This window comes from Notamacropus eugenii, chromosome 6 (genome assembly GCF_028372415.1).
Source record: "Notamacropus eugenii isolate mMacEug1 chromosome 6, mMacEug1.pri_v2, whole genome shotgun sequence".
Taxonomy (NCBI): Eukaryota; Metazoa; Chordata; class Mammalia; order Diprotodontia; family Macropodidae; genus Notamacropus; species Notamacropus eugenii.
The window spans coordinates 53989617-54004449 of record NC_092877.1 but is presented as its reverse complement, the minus strand read 5'-3'; the positions used below and the strand labels follow the sequence as shown (position 1 = coordinate 54004449).

General features: G+C 40.7%; 1 protein-coding gene across 4 annotated transcripts in view; it reads right to left on the bottom strand.

Annotated features, from left to right (window-relative positions):
• Positions 1–14833, bottom strand: part of DOK7 (docking protein 7) — a 136519-nt gene that overhangs the window by 100976 nt on the left and 20710 nt on the right. For all 4 annotated transcript variants that reach the window (XM_072620089.1, XM_072620087.1, XM_072620088.1 and 1 more), the window contains exon 4: positions 14602–14802. In XM_072620089.1, coding sequence (XP_072476190.1) covers positions 14602–14802 — 201 coding nt within the window. The remainder of the gene's footprint in view (positions 1–14601; positions 14803–14833) is intronic.

Genomic DNA, 14833 nt, shown 5'->3' with positions numbered 1-14833 from the left:
TGGTGGGGGTCTGTGTACCACAGATAACAAGAAGAGAGGACACAGGTTTGGAATAGGTGCTAGGAGAATACAGTGGGAAGACTGTCAAACAGCAGCTTAAGCTCAACCATGATCGTGTACTCACACTTTTTTTAGTGAATCCAGTGTGACTGTGCTCTTCCCATCAATGGTCAGCAGTTCTGGAGACGAATCAGGAAAAAAACTGGATAGCGGTACCTTCTCCTGGGATGAGGGCATGTAGGTTGGGGCCGGAAGTGGGAAGGTCACATAAGCTACCTGAAACAGGGCACACTTGCACACAGTCACAAAATGGCACCGGCTCATCTGGCACCATTCACTGGCTACCCATCAGCCTAAAGAAACGACTGTGCCTGCTTATGAAAGGGAAGCATGGGGGCATTTCTTAAGAAGTTGGAGATTATCTGAATATATCTAGACAGATGTTCATCTTATTTTAATTATACCTCTCCTCGGAGAAAAGAGAGATTTTACAATTGACCAGTTTTGTCAAGCTGTATGATTTTGCTTAATAGGGGAAAAAAAAGAACAGAAGCAGCCTCATCTGTTGATAGGAAAGGCATACGTTGCATTGAGGAAAATCTTACTGTGATGTCCTGTTGAAAGGCTTGATAACACTAAGCCACTGAAAGTCTGTAATAATAAATACTGAAGCATCTGAGCTATTCTTCCACTAGGATCTGTTTATAAAGCTTTTATTCACATTCTGTCATCAGGCCCCTTTCCAGTCATTCACCTGGGGAAAAAATGAACTGCTCTAAGCTAAAACAGGTCAGGACTAATAAGTCTGAAGCTGCCACCAAGTTAATACAATCTTAGGCCACTTTAAGAGAAACAACAAGTCCAGAAGAAGGGACGTGATAAGCCTCAGAAAGAGCAAGAGCATTGACTTCCAGGTCAGGGAACATAGGTTCAAATGGGCATATCAATGAGTAGCTAGACTATAGCCAAAGAAACTGTAATCTAGATAGGGAGGGGACCAAGCATCACACCAACTGGGATGGCTTGAAGAAATTAGTGGTATTTAGCCAGAAGGAGAGATGACTTAAGAAGCCTATAACAAAATCAGCTCCCATATCTGTACTGCTTTAAGATTTACAAAGCATGACAACCAACCCCATGATGTAGGTACTCAGTCTCAGAAAAGTTAAGGTCCTTCCTTGCCCAGAGTCACATATCCAGTAATGGTCACTAATAAGGTAATAGTTGAAACTGGGACTCCCTGACTCAAAGTCCAGAGCTCTCTCTATCATGCTGTGTTTTCAATGATTTTTCAGTAGTGACCAGTCTGATCCTATCCCCAAAGTGAACCAGAAATCTGAAATTATCTAAATTGGCTGTGTCAACACCACTCATCAATCACTGGATAATCTCGAGTCTTCCATATTTCTTCCCTGTTTGAATTGTGTCTTTATGTGTACAGAGAAAGACAGACAAACATATTTCGTTTACTTCTATCAGAGCCCAAGTTTAAAGAGCCATGTGGCTATTTCCGTGGGCATTTGTTTAGAAGTTCGCATATTGAAGTTCATTATCTCAAAACTGGGCAAAATGCCCAAGTGCATCTTTGGGATTCTGAGCTTTCACCTTCATTAGTTACTTAGCAACAATAGGCTAGACAGAATGGATTCAATTCTTCTCAAAACCATCTTTGTAGAAAACAAGGAGAAATTTGTTCCTTCATCTTTCTGTTTGTCAAACATAACCCATCTAATCTGCTAAATCTGTCTTCAAATGGTCAGACTGAATACAAATGAAGTGTGAGATGCATGTGTCCTATAGGGAGGGGTGGATAATGTTTAAATCACAGAATCCCAGGGCTGGAAAACACCTCAAGAGACCACAAGACATCAGAGTTGGAAAAGGTTTTAGAGATTTATCTCATTCAACCTCTTTGTTTCACAGATGATGAAACCGAGATCCAAAGAGGACAGGCCTTACTCACACACAGTTTGTACATAGTCAAACTTATGCTTGAACAGGAATTTTCTCTAAAACATCCCTAATGTACCAAACCCTACCTCTTGTACTGTTTAACAGGGTTTTGGTACATACACAAAAGCATTTTTCATCTATTTTGCCACCGGGAATAAGCCAGGGAATCAGCTTCCAGGAGGGTAGCGATGAGAAGTGCTCTCTGCATACGACAGACCCCCATTACACTAATAAATGGTCTCCAACCTCCCCTTGAAGATGTCTCATGACAGGAAACTCAATGCTTCCCAAGGCAAGCCAGTCACTTTTGTACAATTCTAGCTGTTAGGAATTTGCTGCTGATATGGTATAAAATCTTCCCACATCCTCACTTCAAACCAGCCCAGCCCATCACTCCCCACAGTACTTTCTCCACATTTTCCCAGCAGTTTTCTCATACTGGCAGCAATTCCTCCATCCCTACAGCTTTCCCCTCTAGTTGACAAATTTTTCTCCACAACACTCATATGAGGAAGCATCCACACCAGCTATCCTCACTTCAAACTCTGACCAGTCTATACCCTCCTCCCCCAGACTACTTCTCTACCTTACCTCATGTAGGGCTTTTTATTTCCCTTTTGTATGTGGTCTTCCTTAAATAGAACAGAGGTTCCTTGAGGCAGAGACTGTCTTTTTGCTTCTATTTGTACTTCCAGAGCTCAGCACAATTCCTGGTACATACTAAGCATTTAACAAATTCTTTATCTCCCTATAACTTTTCCACATAGGTACTAAGCCTGCACTCTGGCAGTTCACATTCCTATATCGCTATCAAGTTTCCGAAGCATTATCCTCATAGCAATACTTTGTTAAATATACTAACAGAATATTGTTAACCTAGATAAGAGACAATTTCAGAGAACATGAAAACTGGTCTCAAATATCTAAAAATATGTCATGACTAAAAGCAATTGAGTTTATTCTAAACCTACACAATTAAACTAAAACAATGGGTACAAGTTATAAAGAGGTAGATTCTGGGCTCAACATAAAGAAAAACTTCTCAATATATCAGCAGAACAAGTATCCTTGGGAAACTGTGAGTCCTCATCAGTGGCAGGCTCCTAGTAAAGGCTGGGTGACAACTTATCTAGGCTACAACAGTAGAGAAGATTCTTACACAAGTATGGGTTACACTAGTTGACCCCCAAGGGTCTAACTCTGTGATTCCATGAAAAGGCGGCAACTCACCAATATCTAAGAAACCCAGGGAATTAACCAAATTATATAACACTAAAAACCACACCCTAGTGATCAGAAGATATAAACAAATAGTTTTCAAAAAAAAATTGCAAAAAATTAACAACCCATCATATAACTGCTTTAAATTACTGATATTAAGAGGAATATAAATCAAAGTCACACTAAGAGTCTGCCTCACAACTAGCAAAGTGACAAAAGCAAAAAGAAATAGGAATCATCAATGGTAATGTGAAAAGTCAGACAGACTAACCTCTTGATTGATGGTGGAGTTATAAATTAGTCCAATCATTCTGGGAAATAATTTTGGAATTATGCTAAGAAAGTGATTAAAATGTCCATACCCAAAGAGCCCACTGCTAGCATAGGGACCAAAGAGATCAAAGATAGAAAGGTAGGTGTCACATGCTCCAAAAGACTCAGTCTTACTTTTTGAAAAAAAAATTGTAAGCAAAGTACATACCTGTGGATTGAAGACTGGCTAAACAAATTGACAAGTGATTTAAAAAAATATTACTGGACAATAAGAAAAAAACAAAAATGAAGTACAGAGTGAACACTTGAGAAGACTTAAATGAATTAGCAAAAAGTAAAGCAAGCAGAACCAAGAAAACAATACCCAACAATACCCAACTTCAATTATGTAAATGGAAAGAACAACAAAAAGAAACTAAAAATGCAAAGGCCCCAAACCATTTAAGAATGCATCTGTAGTGTGCTGAAGTGTGAGAGAGGTCAGCAGATACAGCATATATTGTCAAATTTTTTCAATGAAGTGACTGATTTTGCTAATTTTTTTTCTTTTTTCTTTTTTTTAAATTAAATTATTTTATTTGTTTTCAGTGTTTGAAAATCACTTCCATGTATCTTAGATTTTTTTCCCCTCCTTCCTTTTCATTTCCTCTCCCTCCCTATTCCCTCCTTGAGATGGTGTGCAATCTTATATAGGTTCTACATGTACTTTCCTATTAAATACATATTGTATAGAAGAATTAAAATGAATGGGAGAAACCATAAAACAAAACAAAATACAAAAGAAAATAGTCTGTTTCTATCTGTGATCCAATTCCACAGTTCTTTCTCTGAATGTGGAAGGCGTTTTGCCTCGAGTTCACTGGAAATTTTTTAAGTCCATGCATTTCAATGAAATACTAAGTCTACCAGAAAAATTCCTCACACACTGTGGTTGTTGCTGTGTACAAAGTTCTCCTGGTTCTGCTACTTTCACTCAGTATCAGTTCATATAAGTCCTTCCAGGCTTCTCTGAAGTCTACCTGTTCATTGTTTCTCATAGCACAATAGTATTCCATTACATTCATATATCACAACTTGTTCAGCCATTCCCCAAATGATGGGCATCCCCTTGATTACCAGGTTTTGGCCACCACAAAGAGCTGCTATAAATATTTTTGTACATGTGGGACCCTTTCTCATTTTTATGATCTCTTTGGGATACAGTCCCAGAAGTGATATAGCTGGTTCAAAGGGTATACACAGTTTTGTAACCCTTTGGGCATAGTTCCAAATTGCTCTCCAAAATGGTTGGATCAGCTCACAGCTCCACCAACAATGAATTAGTGTTCCAACTCTCCCACATCTTCTCCAACATTTATCATCTTCCTGTTTTGTCATGTCAGTCAATCTGATAGGTGTGATGTGATACCTCAGAGTTCTTATGATTTGCATCTCTTTAATCAATAGTGATTTAGAGCATTTTTTCATATGATTATAGATAGCTTTAATTTCTTCCTCTGAAAATTCCCTGTTCATATCCTTTGATCATTTATCAATTGAGGAATGACTTGTATTCTTGTACATTTGACTCAGTTCTCTATATATTTTAGAAATGAGGCTTTTATCCCAGACACTAGTTTCAAAAATTCTTTCCCAGTTTTCTACTTCTCTCCTAATCTTGGTTGCATAAGGTTTGTTTGTGCAAAACCTTTTCAGTTTAATGTACTCAAAATTATCCATTTTGCACTTCATAATGTTCTCTATCTCTTGTTGAGTTATAAATTTCTCCATTCTCTATAAATCTGACAAATACACTATTCCTTGCTCCCTTAATTTGTTTATAGTATCAATCTTTATACCTAGATCCTGTATCCATTTGGACTTTATTCTTGTGTACAGTGTCAAGCATTGGTCTATGCCCAGTTTCCTCCACACTGTTATTCAGTTTTCCCAGCAATTTTTGTCAAACAGTGAGTTCTTATCCCGGAAGCTGGGGTACTTGGGTTTATCAAACAGTAGATTGCTATATTCATTAACTACTGTGTCTTGAGTACTTAACCTAAAAAAAATCTTTGGTATATGAGATGACTCTCTGAGAAATAGGAAGAAGAAGCATATTGAGGAAATTTGGGTGATATAAAAACATAAACTGTGAATAAGTATTTATTTTAAAAGAATATAGTTGTCCATTCCACACTGCAATTTTTGCCATCATGGTTTCAATATATCACGGGTCAACATAAGAAATAAAACAGGAATTTGGGGGGAGTTTTGTGAAAACCACAGATGACATGAAAAAGCTAGCACTCAACACAGAAAAAGTTTAGAAACTCAGAAATGCATAAAACATATGTATAGTATTGTATAATATCTTCTCTGGTACAAAGGGAGGGCCAAATGATTGTATGTGGATTTTCCAGATTGTGGTGGTGCCACCCCCCTAACTATGATGATGTGGAAGGGAAAGTTTTATATATGTGTGTATGTGTGTGTGCCATGTACATCCATGGCACAAGAAGAATAATTTTTACAACTGACTGTAAACTGAAGTGGGGAGTTGTGTTGGATTCTAATCTCAGTTAACTTTTTTACTTTGGGCAAGTCACTTGCTTCATCTAGGCCTGCCTCTTAAGCTGTCAGGTTGTTTTAATTTATCTCAAAGCTCCCCTAAGATACACTTAATATTTAACCACAAAATATACCTAGAATTTCAGAGTTGGAAGTTACATAAAATTTGAAACCAAGGAGAGTCTTAATAGATTATTTAGCCCAATTCTCTCAATTTGTAGAGGAAGAAATTGTGGACCAGAGAAAGGGAAGTAATTTGTCCAAAATCATATACTGAATTAGAGGTTGTGCCAAGACTAGAACCAAGACCTCCAGATTCCCGTCCCTAAGGGATCCACAACACGTACAGTTTTCCAGGGACATTAAAGTGCAATCAAATGACTCAACCAATTAAGCGCAGTACCATTTAAATAACCATCTTATGTAAGACCAGGTCACAAGACATTCCTAGAGGCAGACAATTCTAGAGCTGGAAACTAACTTCTACTCAGGATACCTTAGCACCATCCTTTTCAAAAGGGCAGGGAGCTGGAGGACAATCCCACCGCAGAATGCTTTACCAATGATTTATAAAAGTGTTTACATCCTAGAGCTAGTGTCTTGGGAACGGTAATGCAGCTGGTTCAATAACATTCAGCATAATGGGGGTGGATTTATAGGCAAACACAGATTGAGAGGCACAGAGTATCTGCTGAGCTTAGCACTGAATGTGAGAGATGATGTCAAAGCTAGGCAGAGTTAGAAAAGCGCTTTTCACTACCAGAACTCCTTCAAGCTCTCTGCCTTCCAAATAAGTATCTAAGAGAGGGATAGCATTCTTGCAGCTGGGGAAAAAAAGGAGACCACCTATATCCAGTTACAATTTAAAATTCTGGAGTGCAAGCAAGGACTAATAGGGAGGGAGGGACATACATTAACCTTCAGTAAGTACAAAGAGCCCTAAATGTGGTCCTCAACTACCCTGTCCCAGCCACCACTCCCACAACACACAGACCCAGTCATAAAATGGTAAAAATAATTCTTGGATATACAGCACTTTAGACCTTACAAACTGCTCTTTTGCAACAGCCTTGGGAAGGAGACAATTAACGACCAAGCATCCACAAATTACCCACTACATCCCAGGCCCTGTACTGGTGGGTACAGAGACAAAAAAGGAAACAGCCCTGCCTTCAAGAAGTTTACCTAACCCTAAATGCATTCTGAACATGTAAGAGTATCATGGGTGATATTTCTACCAACACCCAAACTGAACTTGAACCAGTGATTTAGAAGATTAGGGAAGCACTTTTATCTCTGTGCCATTATATTGGGGTAAGAGACCTGGGAGGCAGAAGATCCAATTTCTAGCTTGGCTTCTGTAACTAATTAGCTGTATGACCTTATACAAGTCACTTCTCTCACTTTCCCAAACTCTTAAAATATGGCATAAAGAAAATGGTTCTGAGCTTGTCATCAGGAGATCTAGGTTTAAAATCCATCTCTGTCTTTTACTATATGAACACCATTACATCATGTTACTTCTCTCAGCCTCAGTCTCCCCACCTGTGAAATGAAGTGCTTGGACTACATGATATCCAGGGATGCTCTGTTTGAGCAGCTAGGTAGTGGAAGTAGATGGAGCATCAGGTCTGGGTTCAGGAAGACTCATCTTCCTAAGTTCAAATCTTGGTCTCACACACGGACTAGCTGTGTGATCCTAGGCAAGTCACTTAACTCTGATTGCTTCAGTTTCCTCAACTGTAAAATAAGCTGGAGAAGGAAATGGCAAACCAGTCCAGTATCCTTGCCAAGAAAACCCCAAATGGGATCATAGAGAGTCAGCTATGACTAAAACATTTGAAAAACAAACGATTATAATTTCTGTTCCTTGTTGCTGGGGTCCTCAATGACTTCAACAAACATTTATCAAATGCCTACCATATGCAAAGAATTAAAATATACTAGTATTCAAGGGGGCAGACAATAGGCAAGAAGATTTTGTCCTAAGTAACATGGTATGATAAAAAAAGATCCCTGGCTCAGGAATCCCAGCTTTTAGTCTGGGATCTAACCCCTTACTTGTACCTCGATTAACACAATGCTTCTCTATAAGCCTCGGCTTTCTTTTCCATAAAAAAGACATGATCCTCATTCCATAGACTTTTGCACCTTGCCCCCAGCAGGCTTCTCACCCTGGAGATGGCTGTGTCCTTAGGCCAGGGGTGGAAAACTTGCAGCCTGGAGACCACCTGTGGCCCTCTAGTTTCTCAAGCATGGCCCTTTGACTGAATCAACTGAGGACCTAGAATGCCACAGGTGGCCTTGAGGCCATAGTTTCTGCACCCCTGCCTTAGGCTCTCTCTTCTGATTGGTAAATCTCTGGACTATATACTGTGAGTTAGCCAGGCTAAGCTCACTTCACTCCCATTTCTGCTTTTCAGTCTCCAGATCTCTCCACCTCCTTACCAGCATTCTTTTCTGGTATTTGCACACACATACCTCACCTGCTGAATCTTCACTGACTGTCTCCATGTCTGGAATTCTCTCCTTCCTTGTTCCCACCTTCTGACTTCCCTCAAGTCCCAACTAAACCTCACTTTCTACAAGAATCTTTCCTGGCTCCCCCTGAATGCTGGTGCCTTTCCTGTCACTATCTCCAATGGATTCTGAATACATTTTGTTTTGCATAGTTGCTTGCAGATGGTCTCCCCCATTAGATTTTGAGCTTCTTCCACATGACTACCTTTCACATATGTGAAGACAGTCTTGGTCTCTTCCCTAAGAATGTCCTTCTCCAGTTTAAATATTTCCAGTTTCTTAAATTCATGTTTGTACTGCATGGCCTCCAAGCCTGTAGGCACTCTGGCTCCAGTCTTCCATATGGACTCCAATCTGTCAGTGTCATTCCTAAAACGTAGTGTCCACAATTAGTTCTGACTTTCAGTGATCCTGTAATACTGTGAGACCTATCCCATCAAATCCCCATGCCTTTGTTCTCCCATCCCAAATGCCTGGAAGGGACTTTCCTCTGAAACCTCAAGCTTGGTCTGTTGAAGTCACACCTTCCTTCAAAGCCCACCTCATATGCTACCTCCTCCTTTAAGCCCTTCCTGACTTCTCTCTGTTCCCCCCTCAACCCCTGGGAGCAAGTGATCATTCCCTTCTCCAATGCCTCATAGCATTAGCTCCCTTTATGTTTTATCAGAATTACTTGGCCACATATGTTTCTATCCATTAGATAAGATAGTAAGTTTCTTGAAGAGAACATTACATGTGTCTTTGTATCCATGGTATGTAGGATAAGACCTTACATAAAGCCTGATCACAGGATTTAGAAAGAGGAGGGTCATCAGAGGCCATCTAATCCAACCCCTTTGTTTTAAAGATAAAATAAGAAAAGTCCAGGGAGTTTAAATGAGCTGGTCAAGGTCACATAGGTAATAAACTATCAGAGACAGAATTTGAACTCAGATCCTCTGATTCCAGTGAGTGCTTGTTACACTATAGTCTGTGTACATGCTTACTGGAATTAAAACCTTGAAATGAAATTAATTTGACTGTAATATTGGGTGGTTACTTGAATTTGTACTCCTATTTGCCTGAGAAGATAGAAAAGAATGTGTGGTTAGAGGATCTAGTTGGAGAAGAGAATTTCCAAGTAGCCCTCTGGTCCCTTATGATTCTAAATTCTATTAAACTGTAAACTCCTTGAGATTACAGGGCAGATCTTAAATTTCTTTTGTCAGTCTCTAAGGGGTAAGGCCTTAATAAATGATGGGATGTTGCTGATGTGATTTGGAGACATAAACTGGCTAAACTATTTCCCTAGTAATGGGTGAACAACAATCACATAGGCTACATAAAAAATGGCCAACACATATCAAATCATTCCCTTCAGAAAGAAAGAAACAAATACATGGCTGTTCTCTAGTACCACAGACCCCACGCTACACTTCACAGAACCCCTGGTCTAAAACTCATGCAATTACCAATGATTAAGGAAGTAATCAAGTCAACTTCTCTCACTTTACAGATGAGGAAATTAAGTCAACTGGCCCAAGTTAGTATGTAGCAAAGCCAGGATTCAAATGCAGGTCCTCTGATTCCAATTCTGCTTTCCCTAGTACAAGATAGCCCTCTTCTACAAAGAATAAGTTGCAATGGTGGACAAAGGACACAACAAACCCAATCCCTTTTTGCCTCTGCTGGCCCATGCCTGCCAAGCTCAGGTGCAGCTGAATCTGGGTGCCATGGCAGTGGAGGCACGCACAGGAACTTGTACTATCTAATACCTTCAATTCCTATTTTTGTCAAAGCAGCTAAAGGCAAGAGTCAGAATGGAGCCAGGGTACCAGAGACCTGCCCCAGAATGCCTAGAGGGACAGTAGACCCTCAGCAACTCCACGCTGACCGCTCAGTACTTGCTCTGGCTTCAAACTCATGCTAAAGTAGCCCAGGAGCTTGCTTAAGGAACTGGAGGTGGGACTCCCTGCACCTCCACCCCAAGGGCTATTTTCAGCCTCACACCTCAGGAGCTAAAATTAGAAATGAACATTGGAGACACAGTCAAGAGCCTAGGGAACTCCTCTGGAGCTCCATATCCCTGGCCTCTGCCCATCTATGCCACTTATTCCTATGGCCTGAGGAAACTCCTAATCCCTCCATTTTATAGATGAGGAAACTGAGACCCAGAAAGGTTGAGACATTAAGGTAGGATTGAAACCCAGCTTAATTCTCAAATGGGTCCCCTTCTCCTTTCCTATCTGCTCCTCCCCATTAGGTGTCCCATGAACCTCATTAAGAAGTTTGAGTAAGATGTCTGGAAAGATGCTCTGCTGGCACAGTTTTTTGAGAACACAAGATCACCTCTATGCCACAGGGGAAAATCTGATTAGGAAATATGTTCTTTGAACTAAAGAAAAGACAATGAATTACATAAATTTAGTAACTGAACCTTCTAAGAGAAGAGGTAGGATTCAGCAGCATCCATGGAACAAGAATGATGGCTTGTGAACAAAACAAGACAAAAACAAAAACAGTTGTACTAGAGGCACACATAGTGTTCCCTTGTTTGAACTACCAAAAAAAAATCTAAGAACAAGAGGGGGGAGGAGCCAAGATGGCAGAGTAGACAGACACACATATGCTAGCTCCAAACCCACAGCCCATAAAATATCTGTAAAGAAGAACTCCCAACAAATTCTGGAGCAGCAGAAGCCACAGAACAACAGAGCAGATGAGATTTCTGTTCCAGAGAGACCTGAAAACCTGATAGGAAAGGTCCGTAGTGCATTGGACTGGACCCGGAGCAGAGCCCAGCCCTGCCTTGGCCACAGGCACCAGGAGGAGCAGATCCCAGCCGGCTTCAGGGACAGAATCTCCAGTGGCCATGCAGGTCCCTCCACCCACAGGTGACAAGGATCAGTGAGAGAGTCTTTTTGGGTGGCCACCAGGGGAGTGGGGTGTCCCCGTAGCTCGGGCCTGGGAGGCAGCAGTGGGGACAGCGGTGGACAGGGGCTCCCAAAGCAGGCAGGAGCTCAGATCCATTGTTGAAGGTCTCCACATAAACCCCCTGAGGGAACTGAGCCCTGAGTGGTGGCCCTGCCCCCACCTGAGCACCTGAACTTAATCTCACACTGAATAGCAGCCCTGCCCCCACCCAAAGCCCTGAGGCTGGGAAGCAGCATTTGAATCTTAGACCCCAAGTGCTGGCTGGGCAGATCTGGAGGCAAGGTGGGGGTGGAAAGAAAACTGAGAAGTCAAGTCCCTGGCTGGGAAAATGCCCAGAAAAGGGGAAAAAAAATAAGACTATAGAAGGTTACTTTCTTGGTGAACAGATATTTCCTCCCTTCCTTTCTGATGAGGAAGAACAATGCTTACCATCAGGGAAAGACACAGAAGTCAAGGCTTCTGTGTCCCACACATCCAAAATAAATATACCATGGGCTCAGGCCATGGAAGATCTCAAAAAGGATTTTGAAAATCAAGTTAGAGAGGTGGAGGAAAAACTGGGAAGAGAAATGAGAAAGATAAAAGAAAAGCATGAAAAGCAGGTCAACACCTTGCTAAAGGAGACCCAAAAAAATGCTGAAGAAAATAACACCTTGAAAAATAGGCTAACTCAATTGGCAAAAGAGGTTCAAAAAGCCAATGAGGAGAAGAATGCTTTCAAAAGCAGAATTAGCCAAATGGAAAAGGAGGTTCAAAAGCTCACTGAAGAAAACAGTTCTTTCAAAATTAGAATGGAACAGATGGAGGCTAATGACTTTGTGAGAATCCAAGAAATCACAAAACAAAACCAAAAGAATGAAAAAATGGAAGATAATGTGAAATATCTCATTAGAAAAACAACTGACCTGGAAAATAGATCCAGGAGAGACAATTTAAAAATTATGGGACTACCTGAAAGCCATGATCAAAAAAAAGAGCCTAGATATCATCTTTCGTGAAATTATCAAGGAAAACTGCCCTGAGATTCTAGAACCATAGGGCAAAATAAGTATTCAAGAAATCCACCAATCACCGCCTGAAAGAGATCCAAAAAGAGAAACTCCTAGGAACATTGTGGCCAAATTCCAGAGTTCCCTGGTCAAGGAGAAAATATTGCAAGAAGCTAGAAAGAAACAATTCAAGTATTGTGGAAATACAATCAGGATAACATAAAATCTAGCAACTTCTACATTAAGGGATCGAAGGGCATAGAATAGGATATTCCAGAAGTCAAAGGAACTAGGACTAAAACCAAGAATCACCTACCCAGCAAAACTGAGTATAATACTTCAGGGGAAAAAATGGTCTTTCAATGAAATTGGGGACTTTCAAGCATTCTTGATGAAAAGACCAGAGCTGAAAAGAAAATTTGACTTTCAAACACAAGAATGAAGAGAAGCATGAAAAGGTAAACAGCAAAGAGAAGTCATAAGGGACTTACTAAAGTTGAACTGTTTACATTCCTACATGGAAAGAAAATATTTGTAACTCTTAAAACTTTTCAGTATCTGGGTAGTGGGTGGGATTACACATGCACGCACACACACACACACACACACACACACAGAGACAGAGAGCACAGAGTGAATTGAATAGGATGGGATCATATCTTAAAAAAATGAAATTAAGCAGTGAGAGAAATATATCGGGAGGAGAAAGGGATAAATGGAATGGGGCAAATTATCTCTCATAAAAGAGGCAAGCAAAAGACTTTTTAGTGGAGGGAAAAAGAAGGGAGGTGAGAGAAAAACATGAAGTTTACTCTCATCACATTCCACTAAAGGAAGGAATAAAATGCACACTCATTTTGGTATGAAAACCTATCTTACAATACAGGATAGTGGGGCAGAAGGGGATAAGCAGGATAGGGGGGATGATGGAAGGGAGGGCAATGGGAGGAGGGAGCAATTTGAAGCCAACACTCTTGGGGAGGGACAGGATCAAAAGAGAGAATAGAAGCAATGGGGGGCAGGATAGGACGGAGGGAAATATAGTTAGTCTTACACAACACAACTATTATGGAAGTCATTTGCAAAACTACACAGATATGGCCTATATTGAATTGCTTGCCTTCCAAAGGGAACGGGTGGGGAGGGAGGGATGAAGAGAAGTTGGAACTCAAAGTTTTAGGAACAACTGTCGAGTACTGTTCTTGCTACTAGGAAATAAGAAATACAGGTAAAGTGGTATAGAAAGTTATCTGGCCCAACAGGACAAAAGAGAAGATGGGGACAAGAAAAGGGAGGGATGATAGAAGAGAGGGCAGATTGGTGATAGGTGTAATTAGAATGCTCGGTGTTTTGGGGTGGGGGGAGGGGACAAAAGGGGAGAAAATTTGGAACCCAAAATTTTGTGAAAATGAATGTTAAAAGTTAAATAAATTAATAAAAAAATTTTTAAAAATCTAAGAACGAAGAGTCTCAAAATATGACATAAAGTGTACACACATGCCTATGTGTAGAAACTCATGCAGAGTCAAGTCCTAGTTACTCAATTGAGGGGCAGGAAACAGAAGGAATCCCAACAAGTAGATAATCCAAGTATTATGTATATTTGACTATATAATATGTTTTGAGACATGCCTCAATTGTGCTGATTTTCTGGGACTTCATTCCAGACAGAAGAGTTAAAGTTTATTGTGAAGTCCCAACTTCCAAGATCCTAAAAATCCACTCAGTTCTCCCGCTCTATTCCACTCCTGACACCTGCTCCTAGCTAGGAAATGACCAGCAATCTTTCAGAGAGATGCCAGGATGTGAGGCTTCTCTCTACTCCTCTAACCTTTCCTGCCAAAATGAAGGATTCTGGTTTCTCTGTATACAGAATAAAGAGAAGGAGGTAAGATGTGAACAAAACATCATGTGTGCCACTGACAAGTCAACAATGTCCAGGAAGCAAGTATGTGAATAGGTGTTGACTGACCAATAAATCAAAAAGCAAGGTTTTTTGGGGGGAAGAAAATCTCTCCTCCAATACCTCCCATCCTAAATACCCAAGAGCTAACTATATGCGTGGCTCAACACTGTGCTCTTGAAAAACTCAGTTCACCAAAAAAGTAATCAACAGCACACCAAGGAGCCTATTCAGAAATTCAAAATGGATGAAAGGTCTATGCCATGACCCCATCATACTTACAGTATCCACACCTGGTCCCGCCTTCAAAGATGAAGCCATTTGGCACAGCCCCATAGCGCCTCAAGTCCGAGAGCTTCCACTGACCCATAACAGCAGGAGGAATGTCTTTAGCCAGCACCAGAATATCATTGCAGAGGTGAAGAGTAGCCAGTCCACTTTCCAGCTTGGTTCCTGGTGCCACAGCCACATGAAACCTGTGGACTATGGGGAAGGAATAAGGAGGAAGGAATCG